Source organism: Cercospora kikuchii (assembly GCF_019650295.1).
Source record: "Cercospora kikuchii DNA, contig_00007, whole genome shotgun sequence".
NCBI classification, from domain to species: Eukaryota; Fungi; Ascomycota; class Dothideomycetes; order Mycosphaerellales; family Mycosphaerellaceae; genus Cercospora; species Cercospora kikuchii.
In genome coordinates, this window is record NW_025408588.1 from 980,952 (window position 1) to 994,090 (window position 13,139).

General features: G+C 51.8%; 6 protein-coding genes across 7 annotated transcripts; 3 read left to right on the forward strand and 3 right to left on the reverse strand.

Moving 5' to 3' along the window:
- Window positions 1-216: 216 nt before the first annotated feature.
- On the reverse strand, window positions 217-1,771 carry CKM354_001049600 (uncharacterized protein; the record flags this gene model as incomplete). The annotated part of the gene is made up of 6 exons (XM_044805956.1): window positions 217-723; window positions 798-890; window positions 946-1,276; window positions 1,351-1,467; window positions 1,531-1,601; window positions 1,655-1,771. The coding sequence occupies 6 exons, from the start codon at window positions 1,769-1,771 to the stop codon at window positions 217-219; spliced, it is 1,236 nt and encodes a 411-aa protein (XP_044661891.1).
- Window positions 1,772-2,231: 460 nt separating this feature from the next.
- Window positions 2,232-3,926, reverse strand: CKM354_001049700 (uncharacterized protein; the record flags this gene model as incomplete). Of its 2 annotated transcripts, none has more annotated exons than XM_044805957.1 (5): window positions 2,232-2,816; window positions 2,869-3,108; window positions 3,164-3,330; window positions 3,381-3,591; window positions 3,648-3,926. In XM_044805957.1, the coding sequence occupies 5 exons, from the start codon at window positions 3,924-3,926 to the stop codon at window positions 2,232-2,234; spliced, it is 1,482 nt and encodes a 493-aa protein (XP_044661892.1). The 2 variants fall into 2 exon arrangements, with proteins under 2 accessions (XP_044661892.1, XP_044661893.1); XM_044805958.1 differs by having other exon boundaries at window positions 2,232-2,822.
- Window positions 3,927-5,385: 1,459 nt separating this feature from the next.
- CKM354_001049800 (uncharacterized protein) lies at window positions 5,386-6,937 on the forward strand (the record flags this gene model as incomplete). Its single annotated transcript, XM_044805959.1, has 2 exons — window positions 5,386-6,698; window positions 6,772-6,937. The coding sequence occupies 2 exons, from the start codon at window positions 5,386-5,388 to the stop codon at window positions 6,935-6,937; spliced, it is 1,479 nt and encodes a 492-aa protein (XP_044661894.1).
- Window positions 6,938-7,513: 576 nt separating this feature from the next.
- CKM354_001049900 (uncharacterized protein) lies at window positions 7,514-8,787 on the reverse strand (the record flags this gene model as incomplete). Its single annotated transcript, XM_044805960.1, has 2 exons — window positions 7,514-8,574; window positions 8,628-8,787. The coding sequence occupies 2 exons, from the start codon at window positions 8,785-8,787 to the stop codon at window positions 7,514-7,516; spliced, it is 1,221 nt and encodes a 406-aa protein (XP_044661895.1).
- Window positions 8,788-9,048: 261 nt separating this feature from the next.
- Window positions 9,049-11,478, forward strand: CKM354_001050000 (uncharacterized protein; the record flags this gene model as incomplete). Its single annotated transcript, XM_044805961.1, has 1 exon — window positions 9,049-11,478. The coding sequence occupies one exon, from the start codon at window positions 9,049-9,051 to the stop codon at window positions 11,476-11,478; it is 2,430 nt and encodes an 809-aa protein (XP_044661896.1).
- Window positions 11,479-11,926: 448 nt separating this feature from the next.
- Window positions 11,927-13,087, forward strand: CKM354_001050100 (uncharacterized protein; the record flags this gene model as incomplete). The annotated part of the gene is made up of 1 exon (XM_044805962.1): window positions 11,927-13,087. One exon carries the CDS (start codon window positions 11,927-11,929, stop codon window positions 13,085-13,087), a length of 1,161 nt encoding a protein of 386 aa, XP_044661897.1.
- Between the last annotated feature and the right edge of the window lie 52 nt (window positions 13,088-13,139).

Sequence of the window (13,139 nt, forward strand, 5' to 3'; positions counted from 1 at the left end):
ATGTCAGTATGCTAGTAAAGCGTCTATGAATCGAGTGGCGCACAGCGACAGTCGTGGCAACGAAGATTGTGGTTCCAGGCTGGAAGCATGAAGCTGCAATCACCAATTGTGAGCGACTGATTCTGTTCTTATGTAGCATCTGAGAAAAGAAAACGATAGTCCCGCATCGCCGCATGTGCCCGCACCAATGTTTCTCCCCAACCATGTCCTTCCTACTCAGCCCAATGGAGGAACACCACACGCCTCCTCCAAGGAAATGGAAAGCCATTCGCACTCCACTCCCTCAGGACTGTCTTGCCTCGAAAAACCCCCAAACACTTGTTCCCTGAATCCACTTCCATCTCGCACGTAACAAACTTGGGTGATAAGCTCTGGTTCCGAGCCATTCTCTATGCAGGATAGTTGGTTGAGATCATCACGTTCACAATTGAGTGATCTCAAAACGCCAAATCCGACGCCTAGTGGCTTGGCAGTATTTCCATCGTTCGGTTCTCGAAAGACCCCGACAGGCGTGTTCCTGTTGCCCGTTATAAGCTCAAAAGGAGATGGGCTGTCGGGAGATACTGGAGACAAGGTGAATATCGAGGCTTCATCTCGGTCGCTGGTGAGGTCTATGCCTGGAACGCTGGTGGTAATTTGTTCGGACAGCTGCCACCAGGCATTGGCGAGAACGCTGACGTAGTATTTGGTGCATGGTGTTGGAGGCTCTGTGAAGGTTGAAGTCTGAAGGAAGGGCGGTCAGTCGATACTTGTGCAGATGCGTTGCATCGAGGGCAAGCACACGCTGGTTTGCATACCTCTGTAATTGTTGCGGTGATTATCTTCGTCTCAGTCGCAACTGGCGACGTGATGGTTTTGGTGTCGACCTCAGTCTTGATCTCGGTGACAGTCTGCGCGACGAGTATGAGCAAACTTGTCTCTGCTTGAAGAGGTACACGTACTTACTGCCTTCTTTGTAATACAAGATTTCGCGGGAACTGTAATTACTGGAGTTGAAGTCGTGAAGACAGTCTTTGTCGTTGTCACCGTCTTTGCCTTTACAGTCGTTGCTTTTGGCACTCGCACCCCAAGGCAGGAGCAAGCAGAAGAGTATGCATCTTTATTCTTGCACGTAGCTGCGCACTGCGGGGTCTTGGTGGCTTTGCGGGTTGTCGCTTTGCAGCCATTGCGTTCCTCGAGATCACGTTCCTCGAGCGGCGGAATGCCGGTAGTGGTCGTGACGGTGGTGAACGTTTCGGTTGAAATCGTGACCTCTGTGATTGTTATGGGCTCGGTACTGTCCGAAGCTATCAGTATGCTAGAAGCCAATGTCCTTGAGCAAGCGTCATGCTTCAGAGGTCGGAATCGTACATGGTGTCCGTGACCACAGTGGTCTCCTTAGCGGTTTGCGTGGCAGTGACAGTGCAAGGCTTGGTGATCGTCGATGTTTTGCAAGCGATTGTTTTGGTGATAGTCTTGCAAACAGTTCTGTTATGTGACCTTGTGAGCTCCATTTTTGTGATTGCCAGTCGTTGCTTGTGTGGTACTCACACTGGGCATGGATTCACCGTTGGCTGCAGGAACGACGAACAGTCGGCTTTCGCAGTGCGCACTTTCGAAACCTATGAGTTGTCTCAGTACACAGCATGGCGATAACTACCTGGGTCTTTCTCACAGCTCTCAAGCAAGCATCTTTGTTGCAGTAATTGCGCTCCTCGAGCACATTCTCAGGCGAAGCGCTGATGGCAGTCAGCGTCATCAGCCAAACTGTCGCAAGACCGTGGAGATGCATTGCGACCTGAAGGGATCCCGAACGCGAGCAATGCGCGAGAGAGAAAAACCACCGTGGGAAGCTCCATGTCTAAGTACAGGACTCAGGCCGCGGGCGATACACAGGAGCCGACGGCTTGTGTCCTTCAAGCCATCAATATTGCATCTGGCCCTTATAGGTTAGTCGCCCTCATTCCAGCTTCTCAGTTTGGAAAGGTGGCGCCTCCTTCGCGGAGAGTCGCTACTAGAAAAGAGAGTTTCACACTTGTGCAAGCCACTCCAATCGTTCACGACTCGGAAGTGTCATCAGACCACCACTGAATCTTGCCCAGACCGTACATTGATTGGGTTCAGGCATATCTGCCGCACATTGTGCGATTGCATGATATCTGTCTGATAGCATCAGTACAAGTGCCAAGAGCAAAGTATGGCTCCCAGCCTCTGCTGTATGTCGTCATGGGAGGTCAAGACATCGCCGTGATCTATATGGTATACCTGAAATTCGGATCTCCTTCTAGAACCTTTTCGCCACGCTCTGCCTTGCGGTTTTCGCTCCGAAAGTATACCGTGTTGACGCAAACCAGAATAGCAATAATGATATTGCAAACCAAGCAGGCATAAATGCCTGGCAAGTACTCGGGCTTGTCTTGCGATCGGAATACCAGAGACCCAGCGATACCGCCTATTCCTCCTCCTCCTATCAGAGTCGCTGATGTGAAAGCTCTCTTCCAGTGTCCACGGACGTTGTTGGCCTGATAGGCCATGCACGTTGGTATTCCTCCCTGAGCTGAGGCGCATATGAGGAACGTCCCGAAGAATCGGACACCCGAAGAGCTGGCGAAGCCCAAAAGAGGGAGACCAATGATGCCTAATATGCAGTTGACGAGTAGGAGTGGACCGCGAATCTTGTACTTGTCGCCGAACCAGGCGCAGGCCATAATGACAAAAGCAGCAAAGATATATTGTGGGGCGGACAAAATCTGCGAGAGCATGACTGAGAATCCCATGTTCTCTCTGAGCAGGATTGGCAGAAAGTACGACATCGCGTAAGCCGGCGCGGTGAGACACTGGCACTGCTGTCAGCGGTCTATCCAATTCGTTTCTGGGACGAAGACTCACGAAAAAGATCAATGCAAACGACCACACCTTCCAATCTGTTCCACCACTCAACCAGAGTCGAAAGTTCCAAGGCTCGGCTTCGGCATCGTTCCTGTCCTTCTTGATGCGGCGCATGATGAACAGGATCTCATTGTCTTTGAGAAAGCGCCAGTGCTGCTTCTTGATCGCGCGATCTGGAAAGTCAACGAGGAATATGTACCCAGCGATGCCAATGATGACGGTGAGAATACCCTCGATAATCTAGAAGCAGTGAGCAAACGCCGGCTGTTTCGCAGTAAATGATGGAATTACTTACAAATATCCAGCGCCAGCCTGTGTACCCGGACAACCCGTCCATCTGCTGTAGCCCGTATGCAAGAATGCCGCTGCCACCAGACGCTACGACCCCGAGGATGTAAAAGAGCGCGAAACGCTTTTGCTGATCGTATCGGGCGTACCACGTAGAAATCAGGAAAACACAGCCTTGAACAGATTCAGTGCAAACTCTCGTAAAGGGAAACACTTGCACATACCAGGAAAGAAGCCCGCTTCAAATGTTCCGAGCAAGACCCTCAGAGGTATCAGCACCACCCAATTCTGAACGAAACCGAAGCCAATCATGACAGCTCCCCATGCGATACAGAGACCGGCCAGGAACGGTCGTGGTCCAAGCTTGCGGGTAAGGATCGTAGCAGGGGGCTGGAATATCGTGTATGTGATGAAGAAGACAAGAGCCACAGTAGACTATGGACCAACTAAGCGGTGGATCGGACAGCCTTGGACTTGGACAAAGTACTTACGTATCGAAAGCCGACGTTCATCTCCAGCTCAACATTCATGCCTGCAACTGCAGCGTTAGGCAAGTTGGAACGGTCCATTAGTGAGACGCAATACATGAGGCCAGCCATCACCACCAGCCGCTTGTCGATACGATGTATGACCTTGCGTTGCTCAGGGTATGAGAACTCTGGATCATCATCGAGTGCCTCGACCTGCCGAGTCTGGGTGCCATACTCGCTGTCTGAGGTATAGGGCGATGCCCGCTCGATCCTGAGGACTTCTTGTTTTTCGTTGTTCATGATGGATGCGAAGGCAGTATGGACCAGGCTTAAGCTGGGAGTTGAAAGTGATGAGAGACCTCACCTGAGCTTTGTAGCAAGCGCAACGGATCCGAAGACAGCGCCGCTGCCTAGGCAAGCGAACCGATACATGCCTACGTCTTGGTACACCAGGATTCTCCACGGGGCCCCGAGTTCTGGCTTGTTACTATATGCAGTCCTCGCCAGTAACAGATGCACTGGTTGTGGATACTGTATGCGCCAAGTGCACAAGGACTGCGGAGGTTTGCTGTCACCATGTGCGTGGATCAATGGCAGTAATTCCGGTATTGAATCGCGACATGAAGAATGCGGACAGTGTGTACTCGGAAGCCTGGACTATGCACCATTGGAGAGCCAGAATAGCACAATTGAATGCTGGACTTATAGCACGTTTATCGGTTCTTGTAGATGCCGCCACTGCCCAGCTTCGCGTGCATGGTTCGCGTGTTCGGCCATTGGCACTCTTGCCCGCCACCTCGTTCGGCAGCGACGTTCGGAAGGCCATCGGATCTAATGTCTCCTGTCAAGACAGCTCAAGTGGGTCTTGACGTGGGATTTAGCCGCTGATGCATCGCGCAGTTGTGGATGAAAGATGAATAGCAAGGCGAGGAGGAGAGGAGGAGATTGAAGACAGAGCTTGGGCGCGGCTTACGTGAGCAAAGACTTCACCTCCATCCTGTCCAGCTTCATGTCATGAATCAATCCTGTGAGCGACTTACTGTATCAAACTTCGACTAATCGGTGGCCACGCAAGCTCACATATCTCTGCGAAGAGGGGCAGGCCAAGCTCGTCTGCCGCAATCTCATCACCTGCAGCCGTCCTGCAGTGGCCTACTGAGTTCACAGTCAAACCCCTGACCTCACGAGGAAGATGGTCTGCCCAGAGCTCTCCTCAATGTTTGGCATCGTCGTGGGACTCGTCTGGACTGTAGGCAGGGGTTAATTTCCGTTACAATCCACGCAATCCCGGTGCTGATCAAGATGAAAGACTTTCACCAAGAGCGATCGTAAGCAACTGGATGAACAGCGCTATTCTGCGCTCTTTATCGGACCATGAGTTGCTGCCCTGTCACAGGATCCCCATGTATCGCCTGCTATTGCATGACTCTCTGAATTGATCATCTTGGCAGCATGTCCCTCCCGAGCAGCCTTGTGCCTGGCTCTGTCCTGCTATTTGGTCAGCCAACAACACATCACATTCTGTGCCGTGCTATGTGGTACGGGCTTGCGTGACAGCAACTTTGCAGACCTTGCACGAAGCCAGACAAACGCCTCGATTTCACATGCTAATGTACAGATCTAGAAGCATACAGTATTTTCCTGGCCCGACGGTAACTCCAAACTTTAGCTGGCCGCCCCGACAGCCACACTAAAACTCTTCACATCGACTGAACTTGAATGACTTCGAACACAACGCGGCGCATTTGGAACCATGAACATGCAGTCTCAGGCAGCGGAGAGCGAAGAGGGCTGGTCGGTCTACGAATCGAAGAGAACCAAGAAGATGCACGATCGCATTCGCAAGGAACACCCCTTCGACTCTATCGACAAGCCAATCATCAGGACTGACCGCGACGAGTTTCGCCCGCCACTGCAACTCATCCACCATCACGAGGACACCCAGTACATCAAGAGCGCATTGAGAGTCCTGGCTCCCTTCAACCGCGCGACATTCAGCCAGTACTGCAACCGTATGCACATTTCGAGTCTCAAGTGCAGACCGCAACGCATCGGCGACATCGAAGTACGATACTTTGCTCTTACTCGACGTGGCTTGATGGCGAAGGTACCGCTATGCTTGCAGAAGAGTGCCAGAAATCACGGACGCCCAAAAGAACGCGAGGAGCTACTTGTGCTGGATGGCGACTCAGTAAGACCATTCGCTGACTGGCTTGGAGACCTGCCCGCACCTCACGGACCGCCGTTACTCGGCCGAGATGGTTATCACTCGATGCATATGTGGCATCGCGAGCGCCGAAAGTTCACAAGCACGAAGCTGCCATGCTTTGCTGATATGCCTACTGAAATCAAGGAAAATATCCTCCTTCATATGGTTGGCGAAGTCTGTTACTTGGAGTTCGATTACAGTTGGACAGGACCGGATGGGCCCCGATTGCCGGACTTCGACAATCCTCTCTACGGCTACGAGTTCGACCGGAACATTCTCACCCTCAACAAAGAGATCTACCAGCTAGTGCAGCCGATCATTCGAAGAAGGACTATCAAGAGGTTGTGTTACTTCTACGTGATCACGGAAGGACTTAACCCAGCATATGCCTTTGTGAACAACCTCACCCGCCTTCAACTCACATTCAGCGATACGGAGTACACAAGTTTCTTCCATTTGATCTTGCCGGGCCTACGACATCTCGTAGACCAAGACGATCATCACACGACTGCTTGGTTGCAATTACCACAGCTGAAGTATTTGGAACTCTGGTTCGATGCTCCACTTGATCCGGAAGAGTCTAATGTCTGGCTTATGGAGTGGGAGACACTGCCATCGTCTGACATCGACAAATATGCCGAAGTTCATCGGTTTCCCTGCCGCAAGACCATGATCGATTGGATCCTGACCGCGGCCTTTCGTTACATTCAGCACATTCCGACCGTGAATTTCACTGGATATGTGAAGACTGTAACCAGGAACAAGTGGCTCGAGATCTTTCGCAACAAGAGAGAGCGCGAGAGCCAGCTTGCTCAAGTCCAGGAAAAGCTGCAAGAGCTAGAGACACTCAACAGAGTGCAGGTGTAAGTCTTCCTCTTTGGTCCCAGCCACATCCCTTTCCATTTCAATTTTCGCCTCTGCTGACGTCCCGAACAGTCCACCGCCCTGCTCGTGTCCGACGTCATGCTACTACGATCCTGCCTGGGGCGGTGTTGCGACAAGGACGGATGAGAACTATCGCTTCGATTTTGATGACGAAGGATTCGAGGATATGTCTCTTGCAGTCGGACATTGCCGCGTTGATGGAACTACCCAGATCTGAGCCGTGCTGGAGACAAAGAAGGGGGCTGGACACAAGCTATGATATGGGGCAAAAGTCGGCGCTCCGCGGGTTAGGGGGAAATGAACGAGAGGCAGCTGCAATAGGGAGAAGTCGGCCTGCTTTCAGTTTTATGGCTTGCGCTCGCAGCTATTCGGCAGTCAAGCTCGCATCGCGACAGACTCTCAATACTGCATGATTGGCGTGATGGAGCGCTGTGAGAACGTGACAGGTCCGCCTTGGTCTGTTGCGCTCCATAGTGATAGTATTGCAATGATAGAGCTGCTGCTGCCTCAGATGCCAGAGTTTCCGAGCGGAACACGATCACTGGCAGCCCATATAAGAGTACAGTCAAGTGTTTGCACCATTCCACAGCCGTCTTTCGGTTCGCGAGCGATTCCTGCATCTGTACGCTCGGATACTGGCTTCCGCATAGCCACCTACTCGTCCTTCCATACTGTACAAATATGGTTTCAATTCCAAACATATGCCCGTCTTTATGTCTCAAACGCCAGACGCCTTTCGCTAATCCTCAGCAATACAGTGTTCCCGCTCTTGTCCCGCACAAATTTCCGTCTCTTACAGTTCCTGCTTCTTTCCCCACTCGTTCCCAACATATTTGAACCAGCTCGGTCTACAATCCTCCTTTTGCAAAAATGGCTCTCCGTCGTAGAACTTGCCAGCCTGGCATTTCTTGCACTTGGGCGAGTTCGGGCAATTGAAGAATGGAATGTGTCGGTATCCGATATCTTTGAACCAGTGTATCCGCTCGCGCTCCTCGAAGAGCCCCAGTGCGATGGAGTGCACAGGAGCATCGCCCCAGCGCTCGTAGAAGAAGCCTCCGGCGCGGTCTAAATGCTCAAAGTAGGCTTCGTAGGCTTCGGAGCGCCAGAAGTTCATATCGGCAATCTCGAAGTTGGACCAGAAATGGCATGTGCTATAGCCATTGGCAATCTGGTTGTGCTCGGGTCTGCGTTCCTTGTCTGTCAACCAGCCCAAGGCATTGTGATTTGCCAGATATTTGTTGTTTCCCGCGAGAAACTTGATCGTCTCGGGCCAGAGCGACTCGATAGACTGCGGCGAGTCGTAAATGTTGATTGTAAAGCCGTACGTTTTGTTGTGGTCTCGCATGTAGCGGAACACATCGTAATCCACATCGCAGAAGAAGTTGACATGTGGTTCCACACGCCAATAGTACTGCATATCCTTTAATGCGGGGTGCTTGTAGAAATACCCACTGTTCCATCTGCACATTTGATGATAACTCTTCATGCTGGCGTACTGAATGTTCTTCTCTTCCAGTATCTTGGCCGATTCCTTCATTAGATCTGCGTTGATCCAGGATGGGATTTCCCAGTGCTCCTTGGGAATCTGATAGTATCTGCACTCTGCTTTTGTGTTCGCAGCCGTGGCCTTCTTAAATTCTTCGGTGAAAGGTTCATCGTTGAAGAAAGTCCACGGATAGTTGAATTTGTGGTTCCATGTACGCTCCAGCTCTTGCATGCTCCCTACTATTTGCTCCAGTTCACTGTTTCGGACGAGAGAAAGGAGGGTGGCGTTGATGCGGTCGCTATTCGGGTTGTCGGCATCGTAATTGTGGCCGGAGACTCGGTGTAATGGTTCTGGAGGTTCTAATGTCTCTGATCATGCCGTCAGTACATTGCCCAACCGCGTTGTTGCAGTTTCCACCTACCATCTAGATTGGGGTCTCTGACCATGTCCTCCAGCTTTGCATGTCCTTCGGGCAGTTTCGCGACTGTTGGATTCCGCATTATCTGGAAGAGCAGGAAGACGAACAGGGCCATGGTAGCCAGCGCCAGGAAGCGGATAGGCTTGGGGATTCCCACCGCCATGATGGATAGTTGTCTGTCGCTGACCGGGTCTTCACATGCCTCGAACGCAAATGTCTTTCTCAGCCACAAAATCGAGGGTGTAAGTTCCACGTTCTGGCGTAAGAATGTCCCAACTGCAGCCCACGCGGCTCTCCTGTGCATCGGCGTTCGGCTCGTGCTTCCGACAAACTCTAACTAACTTAATTCAGCATACCTCCTCTTCGCGTTCAGTCGCGTTTGGACACGAACAACATGTGCGCGCCATGATGTCGGCCGAGCATTATGGCGCACGCAGCAACACTGGACAAGCTCGCCGGTGGGCTTGTCACCGCCATCACCGGCCGAACTGAGAATGACGCCAGCTACAAGCGCTCAAAAAGCCAAGCAGTCAAGGGACTACGAGACAAGAGCTATGCTCGAACGAACCAGTTCGCCATCAGTGCCAAATATGATGGTCTGCTCGAGAAATTTGCTGTCTTGAACAGAGAGGATCTTGCGGATGCGCTGCAGACACGACTCGAACAACTGCCTGCTGGATCGCAATGGATCCCAGAAGTGCTTTCGGTATTCCTGGAACTTTCGGATCGACCTACAGCCAGAACGATCCTCAGCCATGTCACTGTTGGCGATGATAGCCCAGAAACCAGTGTGCCATTGACCTGGGAAGAAATCATCGCGGAAGATCCGCTTGACGAGCCAGGCCTATGGGAGGATGTTGATCGCGGCTATCACTCGAGTGCTGATGAACACACTGACCTCGAGGACGAATCTGATCAGACGGTGTCGACAGTCGCGACGTCCACTGACGATGACCCGAGCTCCATCACAAGACTTCATCTCACAGTGCCACATGAGAGCGCGATCTCGGCAATTCGTGAGGCACAGCAAGGCTTGCAAAGTGGGCAGAGCGATCAGCCGCACGTCGTCAGTGAGCTGACTCTGGTACGTGAGATCCTGCTCATGCTGCACGGCCTCCCGACAGAACTGTTTCCAGTCGACAAGGCTACCGGTCGCGTGACCGTCTCACGAAAACTGCAGCTTGCAACAGCAAGCACCACTTCTCTCGTCCATGTTGTCACTACGACTGTCAAGAGTGCATCGGCGCTGAATTATCTGCGCGCCTGGGTGAAAAGCTCGCAGTCTCTTCTATATGTCCGGGCAGTCCAAACTGCCGCACAGAAAATGCTGGCTATCTTCAGTTCTCGACTAGCTGCTCTAGAAAAGCGATACATCGACCCGATGATGGATACTGTTGTGAGTATTGACGAGACAACAACACAGGCGCAGAACGCAGCCACTGCATTGATTCAGCTGTCCACCATAGTGCAAGTGGCAGCTCTTTCTACTGGTGGCGGACAGCAACTTGTACTGCTAGACACTTTGTACAACGAAGCTTGCCTTGCGCAGCTCTCTGGCGCTACAGAAACCTTCGATGCGTTGGCCACCGTGTTTCTTGCTGGATTGTGCGCATATTTGAAGCCAATCGCTGCATGGATGATGTCCGGCGAGGCAGTTGCCACCTACCACGATGTTCCTCTGGTGGTTGCTACAGATGGGGATTGCGACGTCGCTCAAATATGGAGCGGGCAATTCACGAAAAACACCAAAGCTGATGGCTCTCCGTTCGTGCCGAAATGTATCAACATCTATGCAGACAGACTCTTCGCGCTCGGCAAAGTCCGTGCTTTCCTGAACCGCCTACATCCAGGTCTGATTGAGATGACGAATGAGGCAGTAGATATGCCCACGATCAGTCTTCAGCAGGTCACGGACTCGCTCGTCTCATTTTCTCAGATCTTGGATGACGAAATATCAGCGTGGATCACCCAAGTCGGCCATGACTGTACTCCCTTACTTCTCAAAAGTCTGAGAGAAGAACATGGGCTGTCCTCGACCATATTGGGACTTCCGATGATCTTCTTCTCTGGCAACGGCATCGCTTTTCGAGATTTCGCTGATGCTGTTGTCAAACGCATTGTGGTCAAAGGCGATTCAAAAGCCTGGAACGATCGATTCATGCTGGCAGAGCTGGCGCGGACTTCAATCGGCACATGTGGCAATGTTGATCCGAACTGTATCCAAGTCGATACACCGTCTGGTGAAGTAGGCACAATCTCGACATCTACCACTCGTCTTCTAAATTCTTTCACGCTGGAATACATTCTCGCATGGCCTCTTCAGAATATCACAGGCTACAAGACGTCTAACACGCATGCCAAGGTCTTTTCTTTCCTGCTGCAAGTTCATCACGCGAGCAGCCTGATGACAAAGAGCTTCTTCAAGCTGCGGTCGGAGCGACAGCAATCGACACTGGACCTATCGCTACGTCAACGATTGCTGTGGTTCACTGACACTCTACACTTCTTCATTGCTACTACCGCAAGCACAATTCACCAAGACATGGCACAATCGATGGATGCAGCATCGGACATTGATGCTATGGTGTCCACCTGGCAAGAATACGAGACCAGATTACAGATGAGTCTCCTATTGTCCCCCAAGCTTGAGCCTGTGAGAGATGCGATCACGGGAATCCTGGAGCTTAGCGAGACGCTTGCGAGGACAACCCGATTTAGCAGTATCGTTGCGCTGCAGGATCAATTCGATCAAAGCTTGAACTTCCTGGTTGCTGGATTGCGCGGGCTAAGCAGAGCTGGGGGAGAGCTGGCTTTGGAATCACTTGCCGACAGGCTGGAATGGACTCCTCCTTGAGAAGCGCGACCACCGCACGGTGTCCCATTCCGTTCCCGCGTTACGATTAGCGAGTGTAAGCCATGTGAACGGGCTGCCAAATCGGGAAGGCACATGCGAAGCCAGACGAGGTCGCGCCAAGCACGAAACTGGGTTATATATGAGCCTCCGCATCGCTGGCCATCACTCCTGTCAAGTTGTAGTATTCATTGCCGCACTTCAGCGTATTCGCAGCACTCCCTGCTTGAACGCGATCCAAGAACAAACCAAGGGGATCCGCATGCAAGTCCTTTTGGCAAACATCTTCGTCCGTCCATCTCAACAGTGTTGCTGGCTCAGAGTGATCAGCAAGCCTTCTGCCTCAACTTTGAACATCATAAGATCACAAAGTCGTGGCTTCAAGTTTTTGAGCACAAAAGCCACTTTTGCTTCTCGACCCCAACCACATCGACATTCTGCCGCCTCTACAATGAGGCCACCACGAGGCTTCCATCTTCCTGCAGAGACGGATCATCATGAATGTACAATTATGACATGGCCAACGCTACGTTCTGTGTCTGGAGAAGAGTACAATTATCCTGGCGGCGAAGTTGCCGAGACTCGACAAGAAATAGCCAGTATCGCACGTGCCATTGCCAAATATGAACCTCTGCATATCCTAGTACGGAATTCGAAGACCGGCGAGGAAATTGGAAAGAAAGATACGAATTTGCAGTCTGTACAGAAAGCACTCGGCAAAGCCGACAATGTGTTCATACATGAGTCTCCGAATGTCCATTCCTTATGGGCACGAGACGTTGCACCTGTGTTCGTGCGATCTCAAGCAGGTCCCGTCTCTATATCCTGGGGAGAGAAAGATACACCTGGTGTTGGCTCAGGCAAGAAGAACGTTTCCAGCACAATCGTCGGCATGATCTTGAGCTTCAACCAGTGGGGCAGAAAGAACGCACAGACTGCAGACTCTTACACAGCGCCGACCGCAGCCGAAAAGCTGAACAAAGCCTACGTCTTGGCACCCTTTATCGGCGAAGGTGGTGGTCTAATGTGGGATGGCGAAGGCACCATGCTCGCAACCGAATCTGCCATCCTCAATCCAAATCGCAATCCTGGCATTGACAAGGCGACGATAGAATCATACTTCACGCATTGCTTCGGTATTGAGAAGACGATCTGGATCCCTGGTAGACGAGGCTACGATATTACAGACGACCATATCGATGCTCTGGCACGATTTGCTGCACCCGGAGTCGTCCTCCTTGGGAAGCCTTTCCACGAAGATGACGCGTACGAGATGGAAAGCTACCTTGCGCTCAAGCAAGTTCTCAGCCGAGAGACAGACGCTAAGGGTCGCAGATTCACAACGATTGACATACAGGAGCCTGACGCGGATGCGCTTTTTGGAGAGGACTACGATCCGGAATCTGGACCTGTCGCTTCCTATGTCAATTTCCACATTGTCAATGGAGCAGTGATTGTGCCGGCGTTCGGGCACAAGCAAAGAGATGCGGAAGCGGCGAGGCTGATTGGGGAACAATTTCCTGGAAGGAAGGTTGAGCAGGTGAAGCTATATCAGCTGCCTATGCAAGGTGGTGGAATTCATTGCGCGACGCAGCAGGTCCCGGCTGAGTAGACCAAAAGCCCTATATAGGGCAGCGGACAATCGATCAGCATGTACAATCTTG